The 26016-nt window shown below is 42.4% G+C and overlaps 1 protein-coding gene across 6 annotated transcripts in view; it reads right to left on the bottom strand.

The window, feature by feature from the left end:
- Positions 1-26016, bottom strand: part of LPIN1 (lipin 1) — a 109993-nt gene that overhangs the window by 69697 nt on the left and 14280 nt on the right. For 4 of the 6 annotated variants that reach the window (XR_010025397.1, XM_063125178.1, XM_063125168.1 and 1 more), the window contains exon 2: positions 7195-7251. The exons of 1 other annotated variant lie outside the window; for it this stretch is intronic. Coding sequence is in view for 4 of the 5 variants with exons in the window: in XM_063125178.1 (XP_062981248.1) it covers positions 7195-7251 (57 nt within the window). In the remaining variant the exon portion in view is untranslated. Of the gene's footprint in view, positions 1-7194; positions 7252-7371; positions 7387-26016 lie in introns of those variants that run through there. One more of the 6 variants, XM_063125169.1, reaches the window with a different exon arrangement.

Here is a 26016-nt window from a genome sequence, read left to right as displayed (position 1 = left end):
TTCTGGTATTTCTGCTCCCCCCATCCCACCGCACCAGCTGTCCACGTGAGCCTTTGCTACCAGCAGGGCTGGTGCCAGACTATTTCGCACTAGGCAAGGCGATCTACTTGCACCCCCTCCCCAAAAAAATTGCCAACTTCGATTCAGCTGTTCAAGAAGAGTTTCTGAACTATTATATTTTCCTTTTATTATGTTTTTTTCTCAAAACAGCTAATTTTTATAAAACTGTGATCCTTAAAGGGCAGTACTGCACTCCTCTGACGTTTGTGCCCTAGGCGGCTGCCTAGTTGGCCTAATGGTAGCGCCGGCCATGGCTACCAGTGCCCAAATCAGGCTTCCCCTCGCCCCTTCCCTTCCCTGTCCAGGAGTGGAGGCAGCAGTAGTAGCATCTGTGGAGTGGTAGGAAATAAGGGAGGCTTTTCGCTTCTCTTTCCTCTCATCCTGACACAATGCGTAGCACAGTGTGGAAGCCCCAGGAGACCATGGGAGAAGTAGTTTCTTGGCAGCCCTCTGGAGAAGTACCTCTGTGGGCTTTGCCACCCTGCGCAATAGGGACGTCAAAGAGACAAAGAAGGAGAGAAGAAAGGGGCAAACCTTCCTCTTCTTCTCTCCTTGCATGGTGCTGTAGCTGTTCTGGCCAGCTGTTCTCAGCTGTTCTGCCTGAGAAGATGGTGTATAAATACCAAAAGCAAGGTATTTATACACCATCTTCTCAGGCAGCCATATACGCACATTAAGACATTTTCTTTGGCAAGCATCTTCTAAAAGAGATTAGTAACTTACTGTCCCTTGGGTGTTCCCCAAGAGACAGTAAGTACTAATCTCTTTTAGTAGATGCTTGCCAAGAAAACGTTTTCCCATGCGTATGTGGCCGCCTGAGAAGATGGTGTATAAATACCTTGCTAACTCCCTTGCAAGGTAGGCACATGCTTTGCAGCAATTAGCTCCTGTGCCTAATTATTCTGCAGAATAAATAAACGTTGTTTGACCCATGCTTCATCTCATCTCCTCTTTGCGTGCTGAATTGGACTTGGTACACCAGGGAACAAGCCATTTTTGCTACACACTTTGTCACTCCACATCTCAGTGAAGGGCAGAGAGGAGTGTGTTTTGTGCAGGGAGGCTGGTAGGGAAGGGAAGGTTGCATTTTAGGGGTCCTTGAATTGGCTCTGAAATATGTTTGAAGTGTTTAATTTTTCTCCAAGTTCACCCGTCTGAATAGACCAAAATAAACATTGTTTTAAATCTGTGTCTAGATACTTTGTGCCTTTTAAATCTAGATTAGGTAAGGAAGGGGGAGTGATCCAGAAAAAAAAGCCACCCACTGTAGAGTCCTGACTCTATAATATCATTTTATTATTATTATTATTATTATTATTATTATTATTATTATCATCATCATCATCATCTTTCTCGCTCATGACGGTTTTTCTAGACGGACATGATGGGCATTGCTAAGTCATGCTGTCTTTTACAGATTCAGGAATTTCCTGACAATTGAGCATGTTTTAAGTATGACTGCTTTCTGGATGTTGGTGTGGATGTATTTTGGTAGGCCCAGTTTCTGAAGGTTTTCTGTATAGTTTTTTGATGTGATACCAGTGACTGATGTGACTAACAGAATAATTGTGACTTTGTCCTGTTGCCATAGTTCTTTATTTATTACATTTATATACCACCCCATAGCCAAAGCTCTCTGGGCGGTTTACAAAGATTAAAACAGTGAACATTAAAAACAAATATACAAAATTTAAACCCATAAAAAGCATAAAAACAGCATAAATAGCATAAAAACAGCATAAAAAGCATAAAAACAGACAATATCTATAGCCGCCCACTATAGAGTCCTGATCCAGGGGGAAAAAGGTATAGCTGCTGGACACAGATTTAAAGTAATGTCTGTTTGGCCTTAATAAGTATACTCAGACTATCTTAATTCCTGCACAAAGTTACCTCCCAGCAGGCACACTTTGTTCCTAGGGATACCTGACTGTCTGCTTGTGGTGTCCCTTTCTGTAATTCATTTAGAACTTGAGAATTAGATTCCAATCAAGGAATCATTTCTCTGTGTCTGTAATGTCAATTCAACAAGTGGTGATATATGACTGATGTGTCTGCAGGAAAAGGGCTGTGGCATAGATCCTCTACATGTCAATTTGGAAGTAAGTCTTAATCTGTTCAGTGGGGTTTACTTTCAAACAGGTTGTCTAAAAATCAGTGCTTTGGTGTCTTTTTAAATCAAATTTTAAAATATAAATGGTTGGGTTTTTTTAAAACACACACACACACTAAAATACCCATTTTCTCTCTCATTTAAAAAAAAGTAGTTACAATTAAATCTCATCACAGACATACTAAACCTGCACTTACACACGTAAACATGAAGCGACTTGCCCACGGTGGTATAGGTGGAGGCAGGGCTCATGGGGATGCTAGCAATAATATATTGTTCCTTCCCCGTAGTAACCTATGGCTGCGAGAGCTGGACCATAAGGAAGGCTGAGCGAAGGAAGATAGATGCTTTTGAACTGTGGTGTTGGAGGAAAATTCTGAGAGTGCCGTGGACTGCAAGAAGATCAAACCAGTCCATACTCCAGGAAATAAAGCCAGACTGCTCACTTGAGGGAATGGTATTAAAGGCAAAACTGAAGTCCTTTGGCCACATAATGAGAAGACAGGATACCCTGGAGAAGAGGCTGATGCTAGGGAAAGTGGAAGGCAAAAGGAAGAGGGGCCAACCAAGGGCAAGATGGATGGATGATATTCTGGAGGTGACAGACTTGACCTTGGGGGAGCTAGGGGTGGCGACAGCCGACAGAAAGCTCTGGCGTGGGCTGGTCCATGAAGTCATGAAGAGTCGGAAACGACTGAACGAATAAACAACAAAAAAATTATAATGCAAAGTATTCTGGGGTGACTTGGTCTTGAACGGGCAATTAAGTCCCATTAGCTTCACAAAAGACCTGCTGCTGTGGGACATGAGAACTGCTAGAATTGGTTTGCTGATATAGATTAGCGCAGCTCCTTGAGGCGCTGTCTATAGGGACTGTCATGATGAGCATCTGCACTTCAAATTTTGCCCTACACCACTGCTTACCAAGCCAATATGGGCATTAGCCCTGGCTTCGAATGCATATGTACAGAATTTCAGTTTTATTATCCTAATCATTTAGAACTTACATTGAAAGGATGTGTTTTTTCCTTTCTTATTCTTGCCCTTGGGATGCAATGAGAATGGAAAGTACAAACATTTTAGTGCTGTTCCCTCAGGATTATGTATTAGCCAACTGTAATTCCTACAAGGGAATACAGCAGTACACCTAAACCACACATCAATTTTCTTTGGAGTTCTTGTCTACAGTGGTAATACCAAAACCGCATTTTCAGAATATATTCTCAGCCACGAAGGCTGGAAATGCACTTCATTCAATTGCCCCTCTACATACCTGTATTACAGACTTACAGAGGTTCTGTGCAAGTTTTACTGTGCAATTGTATTAATTTCTGTTTGAAAGAAAGTCCCATCGAATTCAATGGGATTAATCCTAGGTAAGTGGGTATAGGATTGCACCTAATTCTCATAGCTTCTTCCAACAAATCCTGGAAATTGTAGTTTGGTGCTGCTGCTGAGAATTCTCTGTTAGAGCTCCTAACGGTTCACATAGGTGAAGGAATTATTTGTGTATTTATTATTTATTTAATACATGTATATCCTCCCTTTTAGGGAGAACCCTCACAAGGCAGTTTACAACAAACAGGAATGTCTAATTAAAATCCATTTTATTTGTTTATTTATTTATTATTGCATTTTTTATACCGCCCAACAGCCAAAGCTCCCTGGGCGGTTCACAAATGTTGTAGATATGCCCTTAGCCAACTGTGGTGGAGGAAAAGAAACTATATTGTCTGTAATAAAAACTGAAGAACAGGGTGAGGTGGTGGGAAAAAATGAATGGATGAGCCTATTCTGCTACTGGCAACATGAAACGCATTTGAGTGAAATCAGTTCTACTGCCCAAATTCAGATGTTGCCTTTACAACAGTTGTTGGCATCGATCAACCTCCTCCAACTCCAGATGTTGTAGATTTCAACTCACATCAGCCACAAGCAGCATGGCCAATGGTCAGGAACACTGGGAGTTGAAGTCTAAAATATCTGGGTGCATCAGATTGGGGAAGGCAAAGAAAGATTTTTCGCATACATAAATTAGCAAGATTCTGTTAAAAATAATGGAGTGCTACTGATTTACACTGATTTATGTGTAATGTTAACCGCCCAACGAATACTTAGCAGCAGTACACAGCAGCTATTTCCAAGGTCACTCAAAAGTAGACAACCTGGCACCCTCCAGATGTTTTGGACTACAACTCCCATAACTCCCAACCAGCATGATCATTGGTCAGGGGTTATGGAAGTTGTAGACTAGAATGTCAGTAGGTTGCCTACCTGTGAACTTCATCCATAATAACAAATGATTGATTGATTGATTGATTGACAACATTTATATGCCACCTTTCCTCCAAGGAGTTCAAGGCAGCATTCATGTTTCTGCCCAGTCCATTTCGTCCTCACAACAACCTTGTGAAGTAGGTTAGGCAGGTTAGGCTGAGGGATGCTCCTCCAGTGAGCTTCATGGCTAAGTGTGGATTTGAACCTGAGTCTCCTGGTCCTAGTCTAACACTCTTAATCACTACACCACATTAAAAAAAAAAAGACATAAAGTGTCTGGAAATACAAAAGGAAATTGCAAGTTCAAGATCAAGAGAAACCACATAATAGCATCCTAATTACCAAATGCACGCATACACAAACACAGTGAAAATAAAGCTTTTCAGCAGAGTAAAACAAAGTCCTACCTGTAAGAATTCCAGGGGTATGTCTGTATACCTGTCTGCTTCCCTGATGAACTCTTCATTATGCATCTAGAACCCTTCCATTACCCTGATAGTCTGTCATTGAGTTATGACCAAACAACTGTTAGAAAAGTGCGACGGTGGAATCAGTTACCTAGGGAGGTTGTGGGCTCTCCCACACTAGAAGCATTCAAGAGGCAGCTGGACAAGCATCTATCAGGGATGCTTTAGGGTGGATTCCTGCACTTAGCAGGGGGTTGGACTCGATGGCCTTGTAGGCCCCTTCCAACTCTGCTATTCTATGATTCTATGATTCTATGAAGCATTTCAAGTGGTAGTCATGGTGATGTCAGGTGGCCACTCCTCTTGCACCACAGGGAAGGCCTTCGTGATTAATTTCAACATTGTCTGAGATAAAGGTGCTCAATATCACCAGGAGGATTGCCAGCCAGATTTTTTATTGGTCTGACCAAGAAAACCATGTTCTGTCAGGTAACTAATAGTAGAGTCTAAACAGCCGCTGAACTTCATATTCTGCCAGGTTCTTCCTTGACCCACCCGGGAAGCATCATATGCTTTGCACATAGAATTTTGTCACTAATTTTCCTCACTGCTTTGCCCTTGAAAGGAAAACTGTTATTCTAGTTATTCGTTTTTTTAGCCCACCATTTTGTCTATAACAGGACCCATTGGAGATAATCATGTTGGCTTTTGGATCCTTGCTTCAGTGGCTGTCTGTAAACCAACAACTCACTATCCTACTGGTTGGGTATAGGGGATTTATTATGCCCAATGGACCACTGGAGGTCTATTTCAAGACCACGAAAAGAAGGTGTAAGGGTGACTCTTTCATCCAATCGTTCTCACCATTACAGCTGATGCTTGAATGAAATGTTAGAACTACAGAAAATCTGCCCCTCCAAGTTCCCCAGATGGCCACACTCCTTCCCCTGGGCTTCCCTCTTCCACCTAACAACCGATTGATTGGCAGTTTCCCAGCTTTTGACCACTTTCCCCCCATTCTAAAAGGTTGAAATGCCTCTCTGAAGGCTTAAGCCATGGCTAGACCAGGAGGTGAAGGGGGAGGATCTCGCGATATGCTGATCGTGAGATCCTTCCCCTCAGCTTACACGTGGCGCGCAATGTCCTGTGAGGAAGAGGACGTCACGCCCACCATTTTTGTTTTTTATTGGAAATGAGCGCAGGAACACTCCAACGACAAAGGTTGGTGTTTTCCCTGAGGAGCTCCATTCCCCGTGCCCGGCTCCTCGCAGTTACTTGCAAGGAGCTGGGACAAATAGGGACGGCCGCCCACACATCCCGTGGTCTCGGGACAAACCCGGGACCGTGGGAAAAGCCAGTATTAAAGCTGTCCCGGCTATTCCGGGGCAAGGGACGGATCATCCCTCCCTGCCTCCAACATCCCCTGTGCGTCATGTGGACGTACAGGGATGATCCCGGGGCGATCCCCGGGATATCACCCCGTCTAGCCATGGCCTTAGTTACTGGCAGTAAAAACTTTTTTAGGTATTTTGGCTCTGCCCCTTTTGCCTTTTGCCCCACCCACCATAGGAATGCGGCACACAAGAGGTTCTCTAAAACTGAATTCAGACATCAGGCTGAAAGAGGCTCCCTACCCTGATCTTAAGGTACCTGTGTAGATTTGCTGGCAGATGTAAACCCATCACACCACCCTGTAATATAGCCATCCTGATGGACAACATAAAATCTGATTCAGAGCTAAAAATAATAATTATAAAATAAAATAGGCTGTTAGTTACTTTGAATCACCCTTTCAGTCAGGTCCAGTATCTGCTGGTCCTGGTTCAAAGCAATAGCCCTGCCTCTCCAGCAATAGCTCTGGCTTTCCAACATATGCAAATCTTTTCCAGCTATTTTAGCATGAGCATCATATCATCAGAATGGATGTTTCTACTATGTCTTTGATGATAGGATTCAGTTCTGGCCTGTGACAAAATTATTGCGGTTGGATGGATAAGATGATTAGGCCACACAAGAACCACATCAGGTGATAAAGATCATTCATTTAGATCTTAAATGTGGTGTGAGGGGAGGTTGTTATGAGTCTGCTTCATAGCTTTCTCATGCCTGAGTTGCAAATCGTCATCTCACCTACATAAACAAGGACAATTACATTTTAGGGAAAGCCCTGTAATCGTTATGTATGGAGAATATGGAGTCTGTAGATCTGCTGAGCATGGATTACTGGTTTACCACAGAACCCTCGCTGGATTACCACAGAACACAAAAGACATCACGGAACTTTACAGAGGATCAGCTGCTGAAATAAACACAAATGCTAAAAGAATCCACACTCACATTCAGGTTACGAGTCCAGACATTTCGAATCCAACCAGGATCCTTCATCAGTGGAATCTAAAAACAGAAGAGAAATAATAATTAACAACGTGACTCATTCAGCATTCAAATGGGTTATTATGCAAATCTGTAAACACCATCTGGAGTCTCCCAGCCGGTCCACGTACATACACACACCTCAAATGCCTCCTTTGGCATTTATTGTCAGCTGTTTGCCTCTGCTGAGTAGTAGTTTCTCAGATGCCCCTTACAGAACCCTTATCAGCTGAACAATTTGAAAACAGTTAGATCCAGTGTTTGCTCCCACCAAGTGAGAACCCAGGGCTTTCCAGAGTTCTCAATCGCAAGGAAAGACTCCATGGATATAGGAGGCTCTCCTCTTCAGAAAGTCATCTTCCACAAATACAGAGCGATTGAAATGCACCAGCGCAGGCCTAGACTGCTCCCTCTCCTCTTACATTCACTGGACACAGATACAGAACACCTGAGTAAGGCTTGTGAGCTCACCATCAAACCAGATTTATTGCTCTGATAAACCTCTCGTTTGGATTACTGCAATGCATTATATGTGGGGCTGCCTTTCAAAACGGTCCGGAAGCTTCAGCTGGTACAAAACAGGGCAGTTTACTAACAGGGACTGGCCAGCGAGATCACATTACGCCAGTCTTTTACAACTTCATTGGCTGCCAGTCCAGGTCCGGGCCAGATTCAAAGTGCTGGTATTGACATTTAAAGCCCTAAACGGTTTGGGGCCAGGTTATTTGAAGGAACGCCTCCTCCCATATGTACCTGCCTGGACCTTGAGATCATCTACAAGGGCCCTTCTTCGTGAGCCCCTGCCAAAGGAAGTGAGTCAGGTGGCTACTAGGAGGAGGGCTTTCTCCGCTGTGGCACCCCGGTTGTGGAATGAGCTCCCCAGAGAGGTCCGCCTGGCACCTACACTGTACTCCTTTCGTCGCCAGCTGAAGACCTTTTTATTCACTCAGTATTTTAACACTTAATTTTAACTTAAATTTCAATTTTACCGTTCTAACTCTGTATTTTAATCTTATATCAATTTTGCTGCGTGGTTTTATCCTGGTTATGCTTTTTATACTGTATTTTGTATTTGTGCTTTTAACCTGTTGGTTGTTTTATTATGGTTTTAATTTTTGTGAACCGCCCAGAGAGCTTCAGCTATTGGGCGGTATAAAAATGTAATAAATAAATAAATAAAAATAAATTATTGTCCTCCCCTATTTCCTCGCCACAAACCTGCTTGTTGTAACATCTTTCCTGGTGAAGAGATCTGGAGATTTCAAAAGCTTGCATAGTTTCTATTTCAACAACACTCAGCAAGGTGCTAAACATTTTTCAGACATGGACTTGCAATCTAATTTCAGAGTGACTCAAGCAAGTAAAGGGATCACATCAAATACCAAAGAGCCCAGTTTTGGGAATGTTACAAAGCCAAGGGAGTTCCCTTACCTATTTTAATAAGCAGAGATTGAATAGATCATGGAATATAGATGCGGTAGACATACATTAATGTCTATAAAAATACATATGATGATCTAAGATGAGGGATGAACAAGCAACTTTGTGATGTGTTAATGAAGTAGAATTAATACCGATAAAGATCATTGCCATCATCAATGATAACACACACATTTCGGCAAAGGTTTCCTGTGCAAAATAGCACATGTTGTTTATTAAGCAGCTATTAATCCTGTATTCAGAATAAGGAAGCTAAGGAACCGTGGTATTAAATGGCTGGATTAAGACGGTACAAGAAGTAATTTGGTCTGGTGCAGGATAATAATTGTTTTAAGACTGTAGTGAGCTATTGCACAGAACTGCTGATATTGGCTCTGATTAAATTATATATAAGACAAATATTCTGTAACATTTTTAAAATTAGAGACTGGAATGTTCATACTTGGGCGAGAGACTCAGGCAAATTAAGCACTTTACAGGCTTGTTGATTTCAACAGAAGACAAAAATGTTTAAAGGTTTTAGATTTCATCATATAGCATTTTGGGATTTTCACTTTTGTAAACCACCCAGAGAGCTAGGGCTATTGGGCGTTATAGAAAGTTTGTGTATAAGTATCTCTCATTCAAATCAACATGACTTACAATATGCTTAATTTCGGCTGGATAGCACACACCCTTCACGGAACAGGAAAAAGTAAAGCCGTCTCCTCAATGTCTAGCCCCAGTTAGACAAATGAGTAAAAGTACTGGATTTGTACTCGCACTAGCAATTAAATCATCATGGCTTTACATTTACATTTTATTCAAACTATTTATACAAAACAGATGGACGAACAAACTTCTATAATAATGTGCCCCATATACAAACCTGCCTTTCCATGTTCTCTTGAACAGCTTTGTTGACACAGGCCATCAAAAAGCTGATGTGTGTGTGCGTGGGAGGGGGGGCATTTTACCTGGGAGAGAGCCTCCTAAACAAGCCCTTTCCGGCTAGAACTGCATAAAAGAAATAGCCCCTTCACAGATTATTCCACATGAAGGGGCTCCATGTGATCAAAGGATAATGGGCTGTGCCACTGGCTTGTTCCCCCTCACCTAGCTACACCCTTTCCCGTACCCACCACCACATGTTGAGAAAAGAACTGAAGTAGGAGCCAGCTGTATTCATAGAGGATTCTCAATAAGATCGGGAATCCAGATCACATAGGACTCCCAGTCATGTGGAAGAACCTCCACAAATTCAGCATGCTCTACCTTCAAATATTTTCTCAATATGTGTAGCTGAGGGGCAGTGGTGTAGTGGAACCAGGGCTCACAGGGATGGAGTGCTGTAACCCTTTGGTTAGCAGGGATGCTGGCATCATCAACTGCCCAGAGAGCTTGGGGTGATATACAAACGTAATAAATAATAATAATCTAAGCTCCATCCAACAAGCGTTTTATTGTACGCTCGTTGCTGGGCACTCACGGATTCCTCAGAAGTAGCTCACATGACTTCGTCTGCCTCTTGCGCCCCTTCCGCCCCTTCTGGTCTTCCTTGCATTGCAAGAAAATCCAGAAAAACTCTGAAATATTTCTTAAACCGAAGTTGCTGCTCTCTCCCGCTGTGTGTGGGAGAAGCAGCGTGTTCACAATGAGGGACTGAATGGCCCTCATGCACCTTGTTTACTTCCTGTTTGAAAACAGGAAGTAACTGAGTGTCCACGGAGAAGCGATGGTAGCCAGCGTTAGCCAGCGTTTCTTCCAAGGTGTGATGGAGCTTTTTGTCACCCTCTTCAGACTTCCCTGTTTCCTCTGAGCTTAGCTGCAATCCTCACAATAGCTGAGGCGAAATTAATTTTCCCAGTATCAATATATATTGTTCCCTTTTGTAATGCAAATTATTTTGGGGGGTGGCTTGGTCTTGAATGGGCATTTAAGACCCGTCGGTTTTACCAAAGACCTGCTCTTAGTGAAGATGAAAACTGCTAGAACTAGTTTGTTAAGATGTATCTCTATAGCTCCCTGCGTTTTTGGACTCCTTATCACTGTGGCTGTGGGGACTGTCATGATGAGCATTTGCACTTCAGAATTTAACACTACTCTACTGCTCAGGGATGGAGCCAAGCACTACATCAGGAGTGAATCAACACTATGGCCCAGCTACCATGTAGCGCCCCTTTATGTGGAATCAATTGTAACTACAGCCATTATGATCATTTTCAAAGGCTGAGATGAAAGAGGGAAGGGCTCCTTTTTGCCAAAGCCTTCACAAACTGCAATAAGCCTATTCTTTTCTCTTTTTGTGTGCATGTGTTTGTAATATTTTGAAGGCCCTGAAATAAGGGGTGAACATATCCACCAATTTTATTTTAACCTAAATTTTACCAAAATCTGGTCCTATATTATACTAAAGATACAATCCTATACATGTTTAGACAGAAAAAAAGGGAATGTTGGGAGTTGTAGGCTTTTTCTGTCTAAACACATTCCTAAATGCATTAGGAAACATTCAACAATATGCCACACTTGTCTGCTTCCTTCCTTCCAACCTCATCAACCAAGTTTGTTTGTTTAGGCATTTGGGTCCTTTTTTTACTGTAAAAAGCTCTCAAGCCAGCTTACTAAGTGAATATAAACAACATAATTTAAAAACAACGCATCAACATTTAAAACATCAATATAACAACCACAGCAGATAAAGCAGACAATAGAACAGATGAAAACGTCAGAAAAAATGATGTTTACTGCCAATAAAGGTTCAGGTAAAGAGGATGGACGTTGCCTCATGCCAAGAAGAAAGTAACAGTGGCGCCAGGCAAACACATCTGGGAAGAAGAAGAAGAAATAAAGGCCTCTATCTGGTTGTAGACTATCTAATCTAACCTCTGAGAGTTGGGGGCGCTCAGGGCCTCAGAAGACGATCTCAGTTAATAGATAGGTTCATATGGAGTTGCCACAGCCAGCTGCTGGACCTGTGTGCACCAATATTCTGGAATTCCTTGCCCCAGGAGGTACACTCTTTTACAGCATTGACCATATGTCAAAAACTTTCTTGTGTAGGTAGGCCGTTGTCTTATTAGATGGATCTGTTTTATCCAGTGGCTCTTTTTTACCTGCAGCTTGTCTGTTTTTAGTACTGTACTGTTGTTGTCTTCTCTTTATTGCATCTTATGATTGGTTTTAATGGTTTTAGCTGCCCAGAGTGGTGCAAAAACACCAGAAGGGGGGAATAAATAGATAGATAGATAGATAGATAGATAGATAGATAGATAGATAGATAGATAGATAGATTTATAAAAAAACTACTACATTTAAATACACTTCTAAAACCCAGGAGCGAGAGTTGTGGCTGGGAATAGCACAGCCTGCTTGAGGATGGCAACAGCAGCAGTATGTCACAATAAGTGAGGCAATTCAACAGTACAGCAACGTTGATTCTTTGAAAACAACACTGTACGCACAGTCTCAGAAAACAACTTTCTTCATGTAGTGATATAACCAGCCCGTGACAAGCTGGGCACGTTGCCAAGGATTGGAGGGCACAGTTGAATGCAAGCTGGCACTCCTTTACAATGCAGAGTTATAAATAACACTCAAATGGCTGTCTCTCCTCAGAGATGGAACTGCATAGCCACATATGAACCCGGAATATTACAGCACAGAGCAGTTCACACTGCAACCAAGTGCCAGATCACATGTAAAAAGTGAGTCATACGACACCTTGCAGCTTCGTAAAAGAAAATCTGCCTGAACGCATTCAATAGGCTGATGTAATTAAGTATATGAGAAAGTCCCAACGTTCATTCAAGGGCAGTATGGAGCATCAATTTGCGGCTATGGGCCACACAAACTATTCCAAGCAATCAAAATTTCTGATTTGAGTTAGAAAACAAACTGAAAGAGAGAGCTAATTGGAAACTTAAAAAGCACCATCCATCTATGGCAAAAGAAAATAAAAACAAAAAATACCTGTGGGTACAGCCAGGAGTTTGCTTCCTATTTTCACACCAGCAGTCCCAACTCCTAAAGAAACAAGCCACTTTTTAAAAATAAACAGCAGCTTGTCTTTGACAATAGCCCTATTCAGCATTACTCATGCGTAAGGCACTCACGTGTTGAAACAGGAGAGGAGCCACAACACTCGTGAGGCCAGGATCCCTCTCGTGTGGAAAGAGGAGTTTGTGCATATATTGGTAAGCTCACAGGGATGCTCCTCATGCTTGCCAAACACACTGTTTGTGGTGTATGTAACCAGCACACCTGTTGGTGACCGGCGGACATGGTTGATGCATGAGAGGTCTCTATTTGAGCACCCTCTAGATTTCTATGTACATGGAATTGTTGTGTACCAAGGAACATTCAGTCATGCCGTCTGGTGTCCAGACTCATGTTTACCACCTGATTAGGCCCTGAGATGGTTTCACCTGCTGTGGCAAAATTTGTTTTGAACAGGAGCTGCTCTGGACTAGCCTCAAGTTGTTGGAAGGCTGCTCTGGACTAGCGTGCCGGATTCATCATTAGCAAATCTTCAGACTTTGCCTTTAGATTATCATGGGACTTTACCAGAGCCCTTTGAGGAATGGTGTCAAGTATCACAAGACTACCTTGCATTTAGTGAATTTGCCTGGTGGACAAGAACTCGTTGAATAGGTGAGGCATTGCTCTTGCATCAGGGATGTTTACAACTGTGTATTAGAGGTTTAGGTGCACCAGATCAAAATATTGGCAAGGCCTTTTCAAACTATTGCTTAGGCTTTCGTTTCTTATTATGATGTCTCCGACTCATCTTCCTCTCCCACCCCCACCCCTTCCCAGCTTCCTTGCCTACTAAATCACATCAAATATTTCCCTCCTGGCACAGTTGCAAAGTCCTGTTTAAATTTATGAGAAAACTAGAAAGACCTAGATAAATAATGATGAATCTCCCAGCCATAAGGTTCCACAAGGCTTTAGTACTCTGCTTATGGCCAAATGTGCTACCAGCACACGTGAGCAGAAACAAATAGTTCAGTGTGTTTGTTCTCAGAACAGTACAAATTGAGTATTGACATTGTCACAACGAATGCTCTTTGTTTTAAGTCCTTCCATGGTGCCATGGTGCCTGGAGATCCTGTGTGTGTGTGTGTGTGTGTGTGTGTGTGTGTGTGAGAGAGAGAGAGAGAGAGAGAGAGAGAGAGAGAGAGAGAGAGAGAGAGAGAGAGAGAGAGAGAGAGAGAGAATTCACATCTCAAACCCATTTTCTGAAGCTTGTAAACATGAAAGCTGACCTGGGGTGAGCTCAGCTGTCAGGCTTGTTTTACCAGTATAGATGTGCCTAAACCAGATGGCACATTTTTCCTAGTGTGAAATCTTAAAAGGTGTAGGAACAGGTTTAGCACTAGCATTCCTCCATAGAAACTCATTGTCATGTTTCTCAGAACACTCCTGCTTTCGGTGGGAGGCAAATGACGAGGCTTGCTAAGTAATCCACAAAGCTTTTGTTAAGCAACAAACATCTCTTCTACCTGAATAGAGTCCAACCTCTTGGAAACGTCCCCCTAGGCAAAACTATGCAAACTAAGCAAGACAATTGTCTGTTCAAGAAGAATAGGAAGCCGCTTCCCAAATGCCCATAACTTCAGAGAGCCTGGTGCGGAGGCAGGTTCTGGCGTAATCAAACTGGCTTTCTCACACCTTCCTTCCACCCCATGCGTTTGAGCTTCTGGCAGACCCTAGCATCAGCTAGCTTGCTGGGATGCTCACCTCTGGAAGAAACCTCACTTCCCACTGAGTGTGTAGGATTTGGCCTTGAGGAGATAAGCTCTGGAGAGGGCTGACTCCCAGCTGGGGGAATCACCTGTGAGAGCTTCCTCCCCTACTGGTACAGGCTGGCTGGTGTCTGGCGCTGCGTCTTCTAGTTCTGAATCTGATTCTGATTGATTACCTGAAACATCTTCTCCCAAAACAGGGGCAGTAGGATTAGACATAACACCCATTGTGTTATGGCAATGAAGTCAGGGTAACACAGAAAAACAAGCTTGTTTTCCCTCTATGCACAAGCATAGATTTTCAACAATCTTTTGCTTTTTGTTTTCCCACTCCAGTTAACTACTATGCTCAGGCGGGGTGTATTCTGCATTTAACAAAACCACTACTCTCCCCTCCCCACCCCACAACAAACTATAGCCCCAAAGCAGGTTTCCTGATTGTGTGGATGAGTCTTTGTTAGCCTTCCCCAACCTAGTGCCCTCTAGATGTTATGGACATCAGTTCCAGATGTTATGGACTTCAACTCCCAGCAGCCCGTTAGCATACATAATGGTCAGAAATCCTGGGAGTTGAAGTCCAAAACATTAAGCGGGCACCAGGTTGGGGATGGTTGGCCTCTGTGGTTATAGTCTGTACGTGCACAGGGTCTGTGCAGACAGTACACTGAAAGCTGGTGGTCTGGTTATGCCAACTGCTGCTTCTCCTGCATGCCTATAAATGTGTTCTCTGTAAGCTTTTCCTTAGGGCTAGAGACGACCATTCCAGAATCCATGACCCTAAATTGGTTTGTTTATTCTTACCAGATATAGAAACAAGTTAGTCTGAGAATCACTGGTGAATATACTTATGATGATCTTACAATTAAACAAGTCTTCAGCATTTTTCCTTTCTACATTTCAAAACAGCATACTTAAAGAACTATAATATCACGTTGATGGAGATGTGTTGTAATTTCCATTGAAGGGACAATTTTCTGCTTGCTTTAGGTTTGATTTATTGTTTACCTTAAAAGGAATAGAGATTTTAATAATAAAGAATACTAAGCCTTGGCTGGATTTATTCTGCTTTATTGGACAAGTTTCAGATACATGTATTTGCCAACAAACCTCACAAAGAAAGAAATAAGGAAAAGTAAATTATTGACAAATACGATCATCAGACCAGTAACCTCTGAAATTCTAGCAACATTACCCTAAAGTTCCTCTGAGATTTAATATTAAACATTAATAGTCTGGCCCATTATTAACATTCCTAACACTGTGTGTCTAATCTCATTTCAGTTGGGCTCCTATGTCTTTTATTGACTACTTCTGATGGAGATTTTTTCCCCATCTAAATAACATTTAAACGCTTAATGTCTGTTCTCATTGGCCTACACAACTCATGCAAGGAGAGGAAGTTCCATTCAGCAAATACAGACGAATGTGTAAACTTTATGGCTGACAAGTTTGACAATAGGATTTAGCAAAAGAATGTTAACAAACTAGAAGCAATTATTATTTTTATACAATTTGAGTAATCCGCAGTTACTTCCTTACATTGGAATTGTTGCAACAAAAGACATGGATTACCCGATGGTTATATGACATCATAGGGTCCCTGCAACATGTTCAAATAAAACGGCTGTGTCAGAAATCGGTAATTCAAAGAATGTTGTGCAACCAAGTCTCTCCTATTGACAAACATAAGACAGCTACCTATAGTACATTTTTTTAGAACCTTCTTAAATTCACATCTTGTGTGATGTGTGGACATTCCAGACTGCCAATACTACAGTTTCAGTGATTCCAGCAGTCTTAGGTAAGGGGCTCCACAGGGGATGTGATGCAAGATTATACTAAATCGGAGGGGGGTAATTTGAATATTAAACCGCAATGCTTCCCACACAAATTCCTTGAATATTGCGATGTTATTTTAACAATATCGATGCCGGTTATGCTAAATCTGCTTCTCTGAGATGTGAGATGTTCCAAGGGTTCAGTATTCACCCTGGTTTGGTTTTCTTCTGAAGGAGGTCACCAGAGATGGATGATGTTTTGTAATGTTTTAATTTATTTACGAACGTACAGGTTGAACATAGATGGAGGCTATAGGGGGTAGGTGAAATAGGCGAATGCTCACCCCGCCTCCTGCCCTGGCAAGCTGGGCTTTGTGAGCCTCCACCGAGCACTGGCGAGGCTTGCAAGCCCTCGGCAACCACTCGCCCTTAGCTTCAAGTCAAGTCAGATTTTATTTGCACGAAGCCAATGGCCATTGCACATCCTCCCCCACTGCGCCAATGGAGACCTTAAAGGCCCTATTAACAAAGGGCATTAATAGGGCCTTTAAGGCCCCATTGGAGCCGGGGAGGGGAAGAAATGTCATTTACAGAGCCTCCGGAAATTGTGCATTTCCCCCTTCCACACCATTAACGTAGGAAGCCAGGGCAGGTGGTAAGTGTTTGCGGGGATCTTGCGAGCGCTTGGATGCAGGTCTGTGCTTGTGCCAAGTGCATCTGACTGGGTCCGTGAGGGTCGGACACGAGAGGGGGACCCAGTTGGATGCTCGTGACAGCCCTAATGGAGGCACACACTAAACACTCCAACAGATAGTCCAGGTCTATAGTGCCTTGCAAAAGTATTCACTCTCCCCTTTGACTTGTCCACATTTCATTGTGTTACAACCTGGAATTAAAATTGAGTTAATTGGCATGTTTACCATTTTATTTACATGACACACTTAACACTTTGAAGGTGCATAACATTTTTATTGGGGCACAAAAGTTAATTCAACAAAAACAATCTGGCATTTATGGGTTGCAAAAGTATTCACCTCTCTAAGTCAATACTTGATAGAAGCACCTCTGGCACCAATGACAGCTGTGAGTCTTTTGGGGTAAATTTCCCCCAGCTTTGCACATCTGGATCCTGCAATATTTGCCCATTATTCTTGGCAAAATTGCTCAAACTCTGTCAAGTTGGAAGGGGACTGTTGATGAACAGCAATTTTCAAGTCTTGCTGCTGATTCTCAATTGGATTGAGGTTTGGGCTTTGACTCCGCCATTCTAAGATATTCAGGTTCTTGTTTTTTAAACCACTCCAATGTACGCTTTGGCTGTGTGTTTAGGGTCATTGTCTTGCTGGAAGGTGAACCTCCGCCGCAGTCCCAGGACCCTTGCAGACTGAAATAGGTTTTTCTCTAGAATTGCCCTCTATATGGCTCCATCCATCTTTCCCTCAATCCTGATCAGCTTCCCAGTTCATGCCAATGAAAAGCATCCCCACAACATGATGCTGTTGGCTTTGCGTCACACATAGCGTTTTGCGCTAAGGCCAAAAAGTTGAATTTGGTGTCACCATTGAGGTCAAAATTTGATTTGGTCGTTGATATGGTGGCTTTTTTCCCCCCAGCAATAGCTTTTTTCTCACCACTCTTCCAAAAAACTTTGTGGAGCGTCTGACTCTGGGTGATAGTTGCTGGCAGAAAGACAGTAGAGAAGGAGTCAAGCTAGCTTCCCTCAGCAAGGAGTTCCACACCCAGGGTGCGACCATTGAGAACACCCTCAGTGATCAGGATTGTGACCACTACGTGTGAGCAGGGGAAGTTTAAACTTTCCAACCTAGCTACTTCTCTCTCCACAACAGGGGCTTAAAAAACCTTCTTTGAAATCAGTGTAGGATTTATTTTTCTTTTTTAGCCTCCATGCTTGGGTGGGGTAATTTTGCGGGGATAGTGGCTGGATGAGAAGGTTTAAACCTCCCCTACACACGTGTGTAGGAGCCTCGTGTGGCACAGAGCGGTAAGCGGCAGTTACTGCAGCCTAAACTCTCCCCACGGCCTGAGTTCGATCCCAGCGGAAGCTGGTTCTCAGGCAGCCGGCTCAGGTCAACTCAGCCTTCCATCCTTCCGAGGTCGGTAAAATGAGTACCCAGCTAGTTGGGGAAAAGGTAACTGCGACTGGGGAAGGCAATGGCAAACCACCCCGCTACAAAGTCTGCCAAGAAAACGTCAGCGAAAGCAGGCGTCCCTCTAGGAGTCAGCAATGACTCAAGTGCTTGCACAAGAGGTTCCTTTCCTTTTACACATGTGTAGAGGTCCTGACTGGGCCAACACACACTTGCATGAAGGTAAACAAAATGGTAAGGATCAACTGCACACTACATAATGAACATGTAGTTTAGCCCTTACAAAGCCCCAAGTCCAGCTTTCTGAGTCCTTTCTGAATTTCTGTCTCTGGTTGAAACCACACTTTCTGTGGTTCTTTTCACACATGGACTGATTGACCCTTCTCCATGATTAGAGGAAGAGGGGATCTGGATGAGTCATATCCTCTGACTATTATTTAGCCTTCTTAGGTCCCATGAAGACGACACGTCAACGGAACATCAAGGGTTATCAACACTCCTTTTTCAAGTCCAGGTATTGCCTCAGGGCAGCCTGAATGTACTGTCAGGACTACTCACAGAAATATTATAGGAAACACATAATTAAGTTAATTTTGCCCTTTCATATTTGGTAGTTATTTGGCAATTGATTGAGGGAGCAGGGTGAGGAATTGTTATTTATGCTAATGGAGGGGAGAGTTCCATACATGCAAACAGAGGCTCAGACAATGCTTCACTGAAATGACTAGGGAAACCCTTATAAACAGAAGATCTGTTTGCACATTGGAGCACACATATATATTTGGATTTGGGCATGGTCTGTCTTTTCCCAATTACACAGGAAATCTGAAGTGGGCCTGGGAACTGAGCCCAAGATTCCTGGGTTCTTACTTGCCTCCCCAAACCCAAACCCAACTTGCCTTAAACTACAGGGAGATCTTCCTGGGTGATTTTCAGGGTGATCTTCAAGAAAATTTGCTGCCCGTTGCAAAGAAAAAGATGGCGACCTCTCTCATTCCATGTTCAAAAGAGGACTGGTCTGGCAGATGAGACTGTTTTCCACACTGATGGTGAGATAGTGTCCTCCACTGCACTTGAAGGCAGCAGACTAATTCAGGGTGTGTGGCGCAAGCCCTGTGGTACACACGGTTCTCCTCCAGCACCTGCTCCCTGAAGTGACTGCCTCATTCAGCCTGCTGTATGTGGAGCACACCCAGTGTGTGCAACAGCAGTGAGGAGCATAACTAGCCTCACAGCCCCTCACACATTCTTTCAACGTAGGGGTGCAGAATGACTTTCAGCCAAAGGGCTGAATTCAACATGGAAAATCTCGGGGGGGGCGCAGTCTAGTGGTGGGTGGCAGGGCTAAAGACAAAAACTCCTGCCTATTTTTGCTTAAAGCTCTTCAGCCAGTAAGCCTCGGAAGGGGCATTTCAACCTTTTAGAAGGGAGAAAACTACAGAAAAGCTAGGAAACCACCAAACAATCAGTGTTGGAGGTAAGGGGTTGTGGGGTGGCCTTCTGAGGAATGCTGGATGGCCAAATTGAGACCTCCAGTGGGCTGAATTTGGCTGGAGGCCTGAAGTTCTGCATCCCTGCGGAAGGCATGCAGCATGCGGAGATTCATCTGGACCCCCTTTAGATATCTGGGGAAAGGAGATTAGCCGAGTCTTCTCCCTGGCATGCCAGTTTTTTACACGTAGGGTTTCGGAAGCTGAGCACAGCATGGCCGCTGATGGATTAGTTCTTCTCCCCTCCGTGTTTTGAGTATGCCGTTTCTCAACAGTTCCCCAGACTCTTGAGTTATAAATGCTTTACTATTTCTAGATAAGCAGATTACAATGGTTCAGAATTTTAGAACAGGGGTAAGCAAGCTTTTAGGGCTGTGGGCATATTTGGCAATTTGGGGAAATGTCCTGGGCACCACCACAAAATGGCTGCCATAGGAAACATTGCACATGACAAATAACCTGCCCAGAGTTGGGCTCTGATCCCCAGCATACTAAACAATGCCTTTGAATCCATACTTTTCAGCACCAACATAAATGTATTTCACAGCAATCTCTGTTGCTAGAAAATATGTTAATTTTTTAAAAAAGTGGGAGCTGTAGGGCATCTTGGCGGGCACCACAAAAGGTGACCAGGAGCACTGATGCTCACTGGAACCACACTGCCTACCCAGTTTTAGATGATATAGAAATCTAATGAATAAACCTTAAAACATCATTTAACTCACTATACGACTAAAATATAATTACCTAAAAATCAAGAGCATCAATTTAACCATGAAGGTTATTATCATTGTATTTATTTATTTGTTTATGCATTGCTTCCCACCACAAAAAAAGCACTATCAAAGTGACTTAAATGCAAACATACACATATACAAACCAATAATAGAACAGAAAAAACCAAATCAAATCAACATAATAATGCAAATAAAAATAAACATCATAAAAACATAATCTAAAAACAATAGAATGCTAAAAAGTGTTCATCCACAATACACAGATCAACCCCACCCCCACTCCCCAATCTAGAATGAAAACCACAAAAGCAGCCAACAACAGTCTGATGTCCAAATGCCAGGGAAAGTAAATACGCCTTTGCCTGGCAACGAAAAGATGACAGATGGTAACAGGTAAACAATCTCGGATAGCACGTTCCGTAATCGCGGAGCTATCACAGAAAAGGCCCTTCCCTGAACTGCCACCCCCTTAGCTTCCCTCAGTGGGAATACACAGATAACAGCCTCTATTGTTCTCAGTGAGAGATATGGTCCTTGAGGGATTGACCAAGTTTGCTTCCACACTAGCCATTTAGACTGGAATTACCATCCTTTGTTCACTCACTCTTTATAAAGAATTATCTAGTGTTTTTTGTGTTGTCTTCCCATATTTTTTCAGTTCACATCTGGCATACCTTTTTCCCACTTAAAATGCAACTGAAGTACCACCCTGTCTAATGTAGGCATACAAAGTGAAACTGAGGCTTTTGGGGGCTACTACAACATTAATTAGAAGATTCTCCTTGTGACTTTTGCCTCTACTTGCTGCTTGTTCAAATGTTTGGCTCAAAAGTGGCTGATTGGCTATCCCAGGGTCTTGCTCCAAAGGAACAAAGCTGCAAATTAATGGTTCATTATTTCAAATATGAAGTCACCTGGCCTGAATTTGGAGTTCCCCTTAAAGGCCTAAACTAGTGTGTTTTTTTAGTCTGATCACTTCCTGTAGCAGCTTGCAAAATCTCCAGTAACCTTAGCCCCCAAAAAGACATTAAACCCTTTTTTAAAAAAAAACAGTCTACTGATGGCCTGTACTTACTGGTCCTTCATGTCTTTAACATGAATCATTTTTCTCTCCCTTGCACCTGACATTTAATCACCATGCATCCAGTATCAGTTCAACTGAAAGATCCTGTAAAATGCAGTTTTCATATATGTGTGATGACATCTGAAATTGTTTTCACCATTAGGAGCTAAACTATGAATTCCACCATCACAGTGGTTTTATTTTACCCTCTATTTTGAGAGGTCTTTCTCTGTTCATCCTGGCAAAACCAACCAATAAAATGGCAGCATGGCTGTCCCTAAAATGGCTGATCTAGGTGTCCCAGCCAACCTGTGAGTTTTTTTAACGGTAAAACATGCCTTACATGAACAACCGTCCACAGGTACAGTCCAGATACAGGTTTACCACCTTGGTAAGGACTAGTCCCTGCCATTACAATGTTTTAAGCATCCTTCTCGGTGAGCTCCTCTAAACGAGCAATTTATTGCACGCCTGTGATTGACCACTCACAAAAGTTTACACGATGTCATGAACAAACAAGTCATCTCCCACAGTATCTTTTAGAAATTCTGTCATGAAAAGAACTGCTTTTAAAGTGGTAACAACTAAAAAAAAGCAGGATCTTTCGCCTGTAGATGGTGCTGTCTCAATGGAAGTTAATGGGGAAGTATTCAATTCAAAACATGTGGTTGCCTCAATGTAATGCAGCCCATAACAATCACACCAAAAAGCAGGAAGCACAAATGCCCCGGATAGGCAACAAGATTTCCCCTCAATGTAAAGACACCCTATATCTTTGAGGAAAGGAGTTAAATCTAGAAATGAAGAGCTAGAAGCAAAGGAAGCAAGCTATCTTCCACCAGCCTTCTTCCAGATTTCTAAGTCTATACCAGCCTCTATTTTCCAGGCACATTCTTCTATTATTTTTTCATCTCTTTCTTAGCAACAATACTTCGCATGCTAAGTACTGAGAAAATTCAACTCCCCAGAAACTAAAGCTTTTCTTTGAGGGAAGACATCAGGATTCTCTGTAACAAATGTTCAGCAATTGCATATGCCTTACACAATGAGCTGATCATTTGGTCAGGCCCCTAAAGCACATTTCCTGTTTATTTCCCATTCAAGCAGGATTGGAGCAAGACAGAACGTTGTATTTCTTAATCCAGCCCAAAAAGCAGTGGATTGGCTTATCATATATCTAACTAGAGGTATTGTCAAATCATGCACAAAAGCAGTCCAAGCTCCCTGAAATGACAACAGTAGAGGGTCACCAAACTCTGGTGGCCGCCTTTTTTTTTTTTTTTTTTTAGAACAGTCCTCTATTTGAACAGCTCTCCAGTCCAATACTGGTTTCTTAAAGAACCATAACAACAACTGTTCTCCATCAACAATTATCAGCAGATTGTACAGGCAGGTACATAGGTCACCTGGTCACTATTATGAGATGTACTACATTTCTATTTAAATTATAGAAGTTATTTCTAAATTTACATCCATGAAAAACTTATGCAAATCACTATCTCTCTGTGTGTGTATATGTGTGTGTGTGTGTGTGTGTGTGTGTGATGCATTTCCTCTTTTTTGACAATTTCATAAGTACACCCCCTAACCCAAGGTGCTCACGGAATCTTTTTCTCTCAAGAGTTTCACAAAGTCCCAAACTCAGTGACCTATTTGCAACATACACACACATTACACATAGGAAATGTAATTTGTAAGCCTACTATCCAGCATATTGCAAAATCCTATCCATCTAAGATGGTAGCCAGGAGAAGTAGAAGGCAGGCAAAAAATATAATCACTCATCTTAGAAGCTGCCTGAGGGGCCAGATTTCAAGTGACCTTCATTCAGACTCCTACTGGTTTTATATGTCATCAAAAAGTTGGCATCTGTAAGCTGAAGCTTTGCTAAGCAACTGCCAATGCAATCAACCCCAGTTGGAAGAATCAGTGAATGACTCATCATTTGCTGGTCCTTTCTTCAAGACATTTCATGGAGGTCTTGTATGGATCCCATCAACTCTCCTTGAGTTACTATAATATAGTAAATACAATGATAGAAATATGGCTTCAGGCCACATTGTAGTGCAGCATCCTCTTTTGATGGAGTTGGGTGTTAAATGTTGCCTTACTGTATTTTCTTTCATTCGCTGCAAGCATTGTTCCTTTTTTATGCCATCAAGTTTGTAGGCACCTCATTGAAGGAAATGCCTGTTACTTCTCAGAGAATGGGAAACTGCAGCCTTCCAGATGTTTTTGGACTCCCATCATCCCTGACCATTAGCCCTGCTGGCTGGGTCTGATGGGAGTTGGAGTCAAACAATATCTGTTGGGCCACGGATGCCCATCCCACTGCACTTCCTTACAACTGGAAGAGAGATGGAACCAATGGTAAAACATCACTGAATAGCTGCAATCATTCTCTCTTCCTGCTGTTTGCCGTTTAACTTCCCTGAGCAAGGACACTGTGATGCCACTCTCCTTGCTTCAAATCCTGTCTAAAAAAAAAAATCCCTTTTCTGTGAAGCCTTTGTGCTAAATCTCTTAGGGCACAATCCTAAGCATGTTTAGACAGAAAAAACTCCTACAAAAACTCCTGGAGTTCCCCAATCAGTCATATTGGGTGGAGAATGCCAGAAGTTTTAGGACTTTTCTGTCTAAACATGCACAGCATTGCAGCCTACGTCTTCGTGCCCAATTGAGTACATGTAATTGCTTTTTCTCACTTTCATTCATTGGTCCTTTTCACACCTTAACTCCCATTGTAGGGGCTTGTTGCTCTGCCCAGATCTCCGTGCATTCATTCTATGTGGATTTTGTAGTTTTGAGTTCCTTGGAAGAAGGTGGCCTGAGCCAGCTAATTCTGGGTGTCATGAAAGGGCAGAAATTTATTATTTAATTTATTGTTGTTGTATTTTACTGCCAGGAAAGGGGAGAGATACGATTTTCTGCCAAACAACTTGGCTGGTATTGTGTAGTATGCACCTTGAATTTGTGGGTGAGGCGCATATAGCTGTGTTTGATGTTCTGCCTCAGGCAGCAAATAGTGGCCCTGGGATAAAAGCATTTGTAATAACCTTTAAAACTACAGTGGGTGTAATCCTGTTCTTCTTGAAGTAAATCCCACATTGATTTAAATGGAGCAAGATTGCTACACACACACAAGAAAGAAAATGGAGAACCTTAATTACTTTCAGACAATCTGTAAATCGAAAGAAATATGGTTTTGTAATATCATTGTTTTTTCCGAACAGTCGAATAAGTGTAGGTGTGTTTGTCAGTTCTGAACATGTGAAAGTAATCTTGTGCTCTTTGTCCTTTAGCTATTCAGCCCACAAGCAAAAAGTGAATCCCAAGCGCATGCTGCATTGCTTTCCATGTATCTACAGACTGTTCCGAACAGCTTCTAAGAAGTGGGAGGCAGGCTGTCTGAACCAATCAAAATGCACCACAGCTCTGCTAGCTCGTTTGAAACAAAACAATACCGCAAAGTGGCCCGCTGGAACATACTTTCTTCTACATCCGCTTACACACATATGCTGACGTTGCCTTATCTTCTGTAAATATGTTTCTAAAACACTTTAGAAGAAAGTTACTCGAGAATTACCCAAGCAGACAGATGGATGCATTAAGGAAAGCAAACATCACAAGGGCAGATAAGGACTCTTTTGGGCTACAATCCTAAACACGCTTACAAGGGAGTAAGTTCCAACTGAACTCAGGAAGCCTTACTTCTGAGTAAACACTGTTGGCATTGCACTGCACACCACTCAATTGGTCTGGCAAATGTTTTCATGTTGCTTGATTATGTAGTCCTGAAATTATTCCAGAAGAGTTCTGTTCATGATTTAAACAGTTACATCCCAGGTGAATTCACATAATCAATGTGTATTGTTATTTTTTGCATTTGGTTACGTGGGTTTGAGAGTAAATATTTGTGGCATCTGGGGACACGCCGTAGGCACTTTGTGGCGCAGATGTGCTTGTTATATTTTCGTCAGGGCTTGAACTGAGTTCAGCATTACTGAGTTCAGCATTTATATATAAAACACTGAAAGAGCAGCACCTAGCGATAGAGTATGGGATTTCCAAAACATGACATTGTCTTCATCAGGTGAGAGACAGCCTTAAAGTATTAGCACACAGGGACAGATCACAGCTGCACTGTTCCTAAGGATGAAATCCTAAGCCCACAATTATATGGAGTAAGTCCCACTGAACTCAGTGAGACATACTTCTGAATAAACATGCTTGTACGAGGGGGGCAGGCTACTCTAAATTTTGACAGGTTTTTTTTAAAAAATTATAGCCCAGTTGTTTACATACTTACTCTGTAGCAAGTCCCATTGAGTTAGTTAATAAAGGCATGTTATGATTTATTTCTTTAAAAAAATACACCAGAAAGAAAAGGCGAGTGTAGCTGTGTTGGCCAAAAGAAACATTCCAATAAGAGAAGAACTAT

Source organism: Elgaria multicarinata, chromosome 4 (genome assembly GCF_023053635.1).
Source record: "Elgaria multicarinata webbii isolate HBS135686 ecotype San Diego chromosome 4, rElgMul1.1.pri, whole genome shotgun sequence".
In the NCBI taxonomy this organism is placed as follows: Eukaryota; Metazoa; Chordata; class Lepidosauria; order Squamata; family Anguidae; genus Elgaria; species Elgaria multicarinata.
This window is presented reverse-complemented; position numbering and strand designations above follow the sequence as displayed.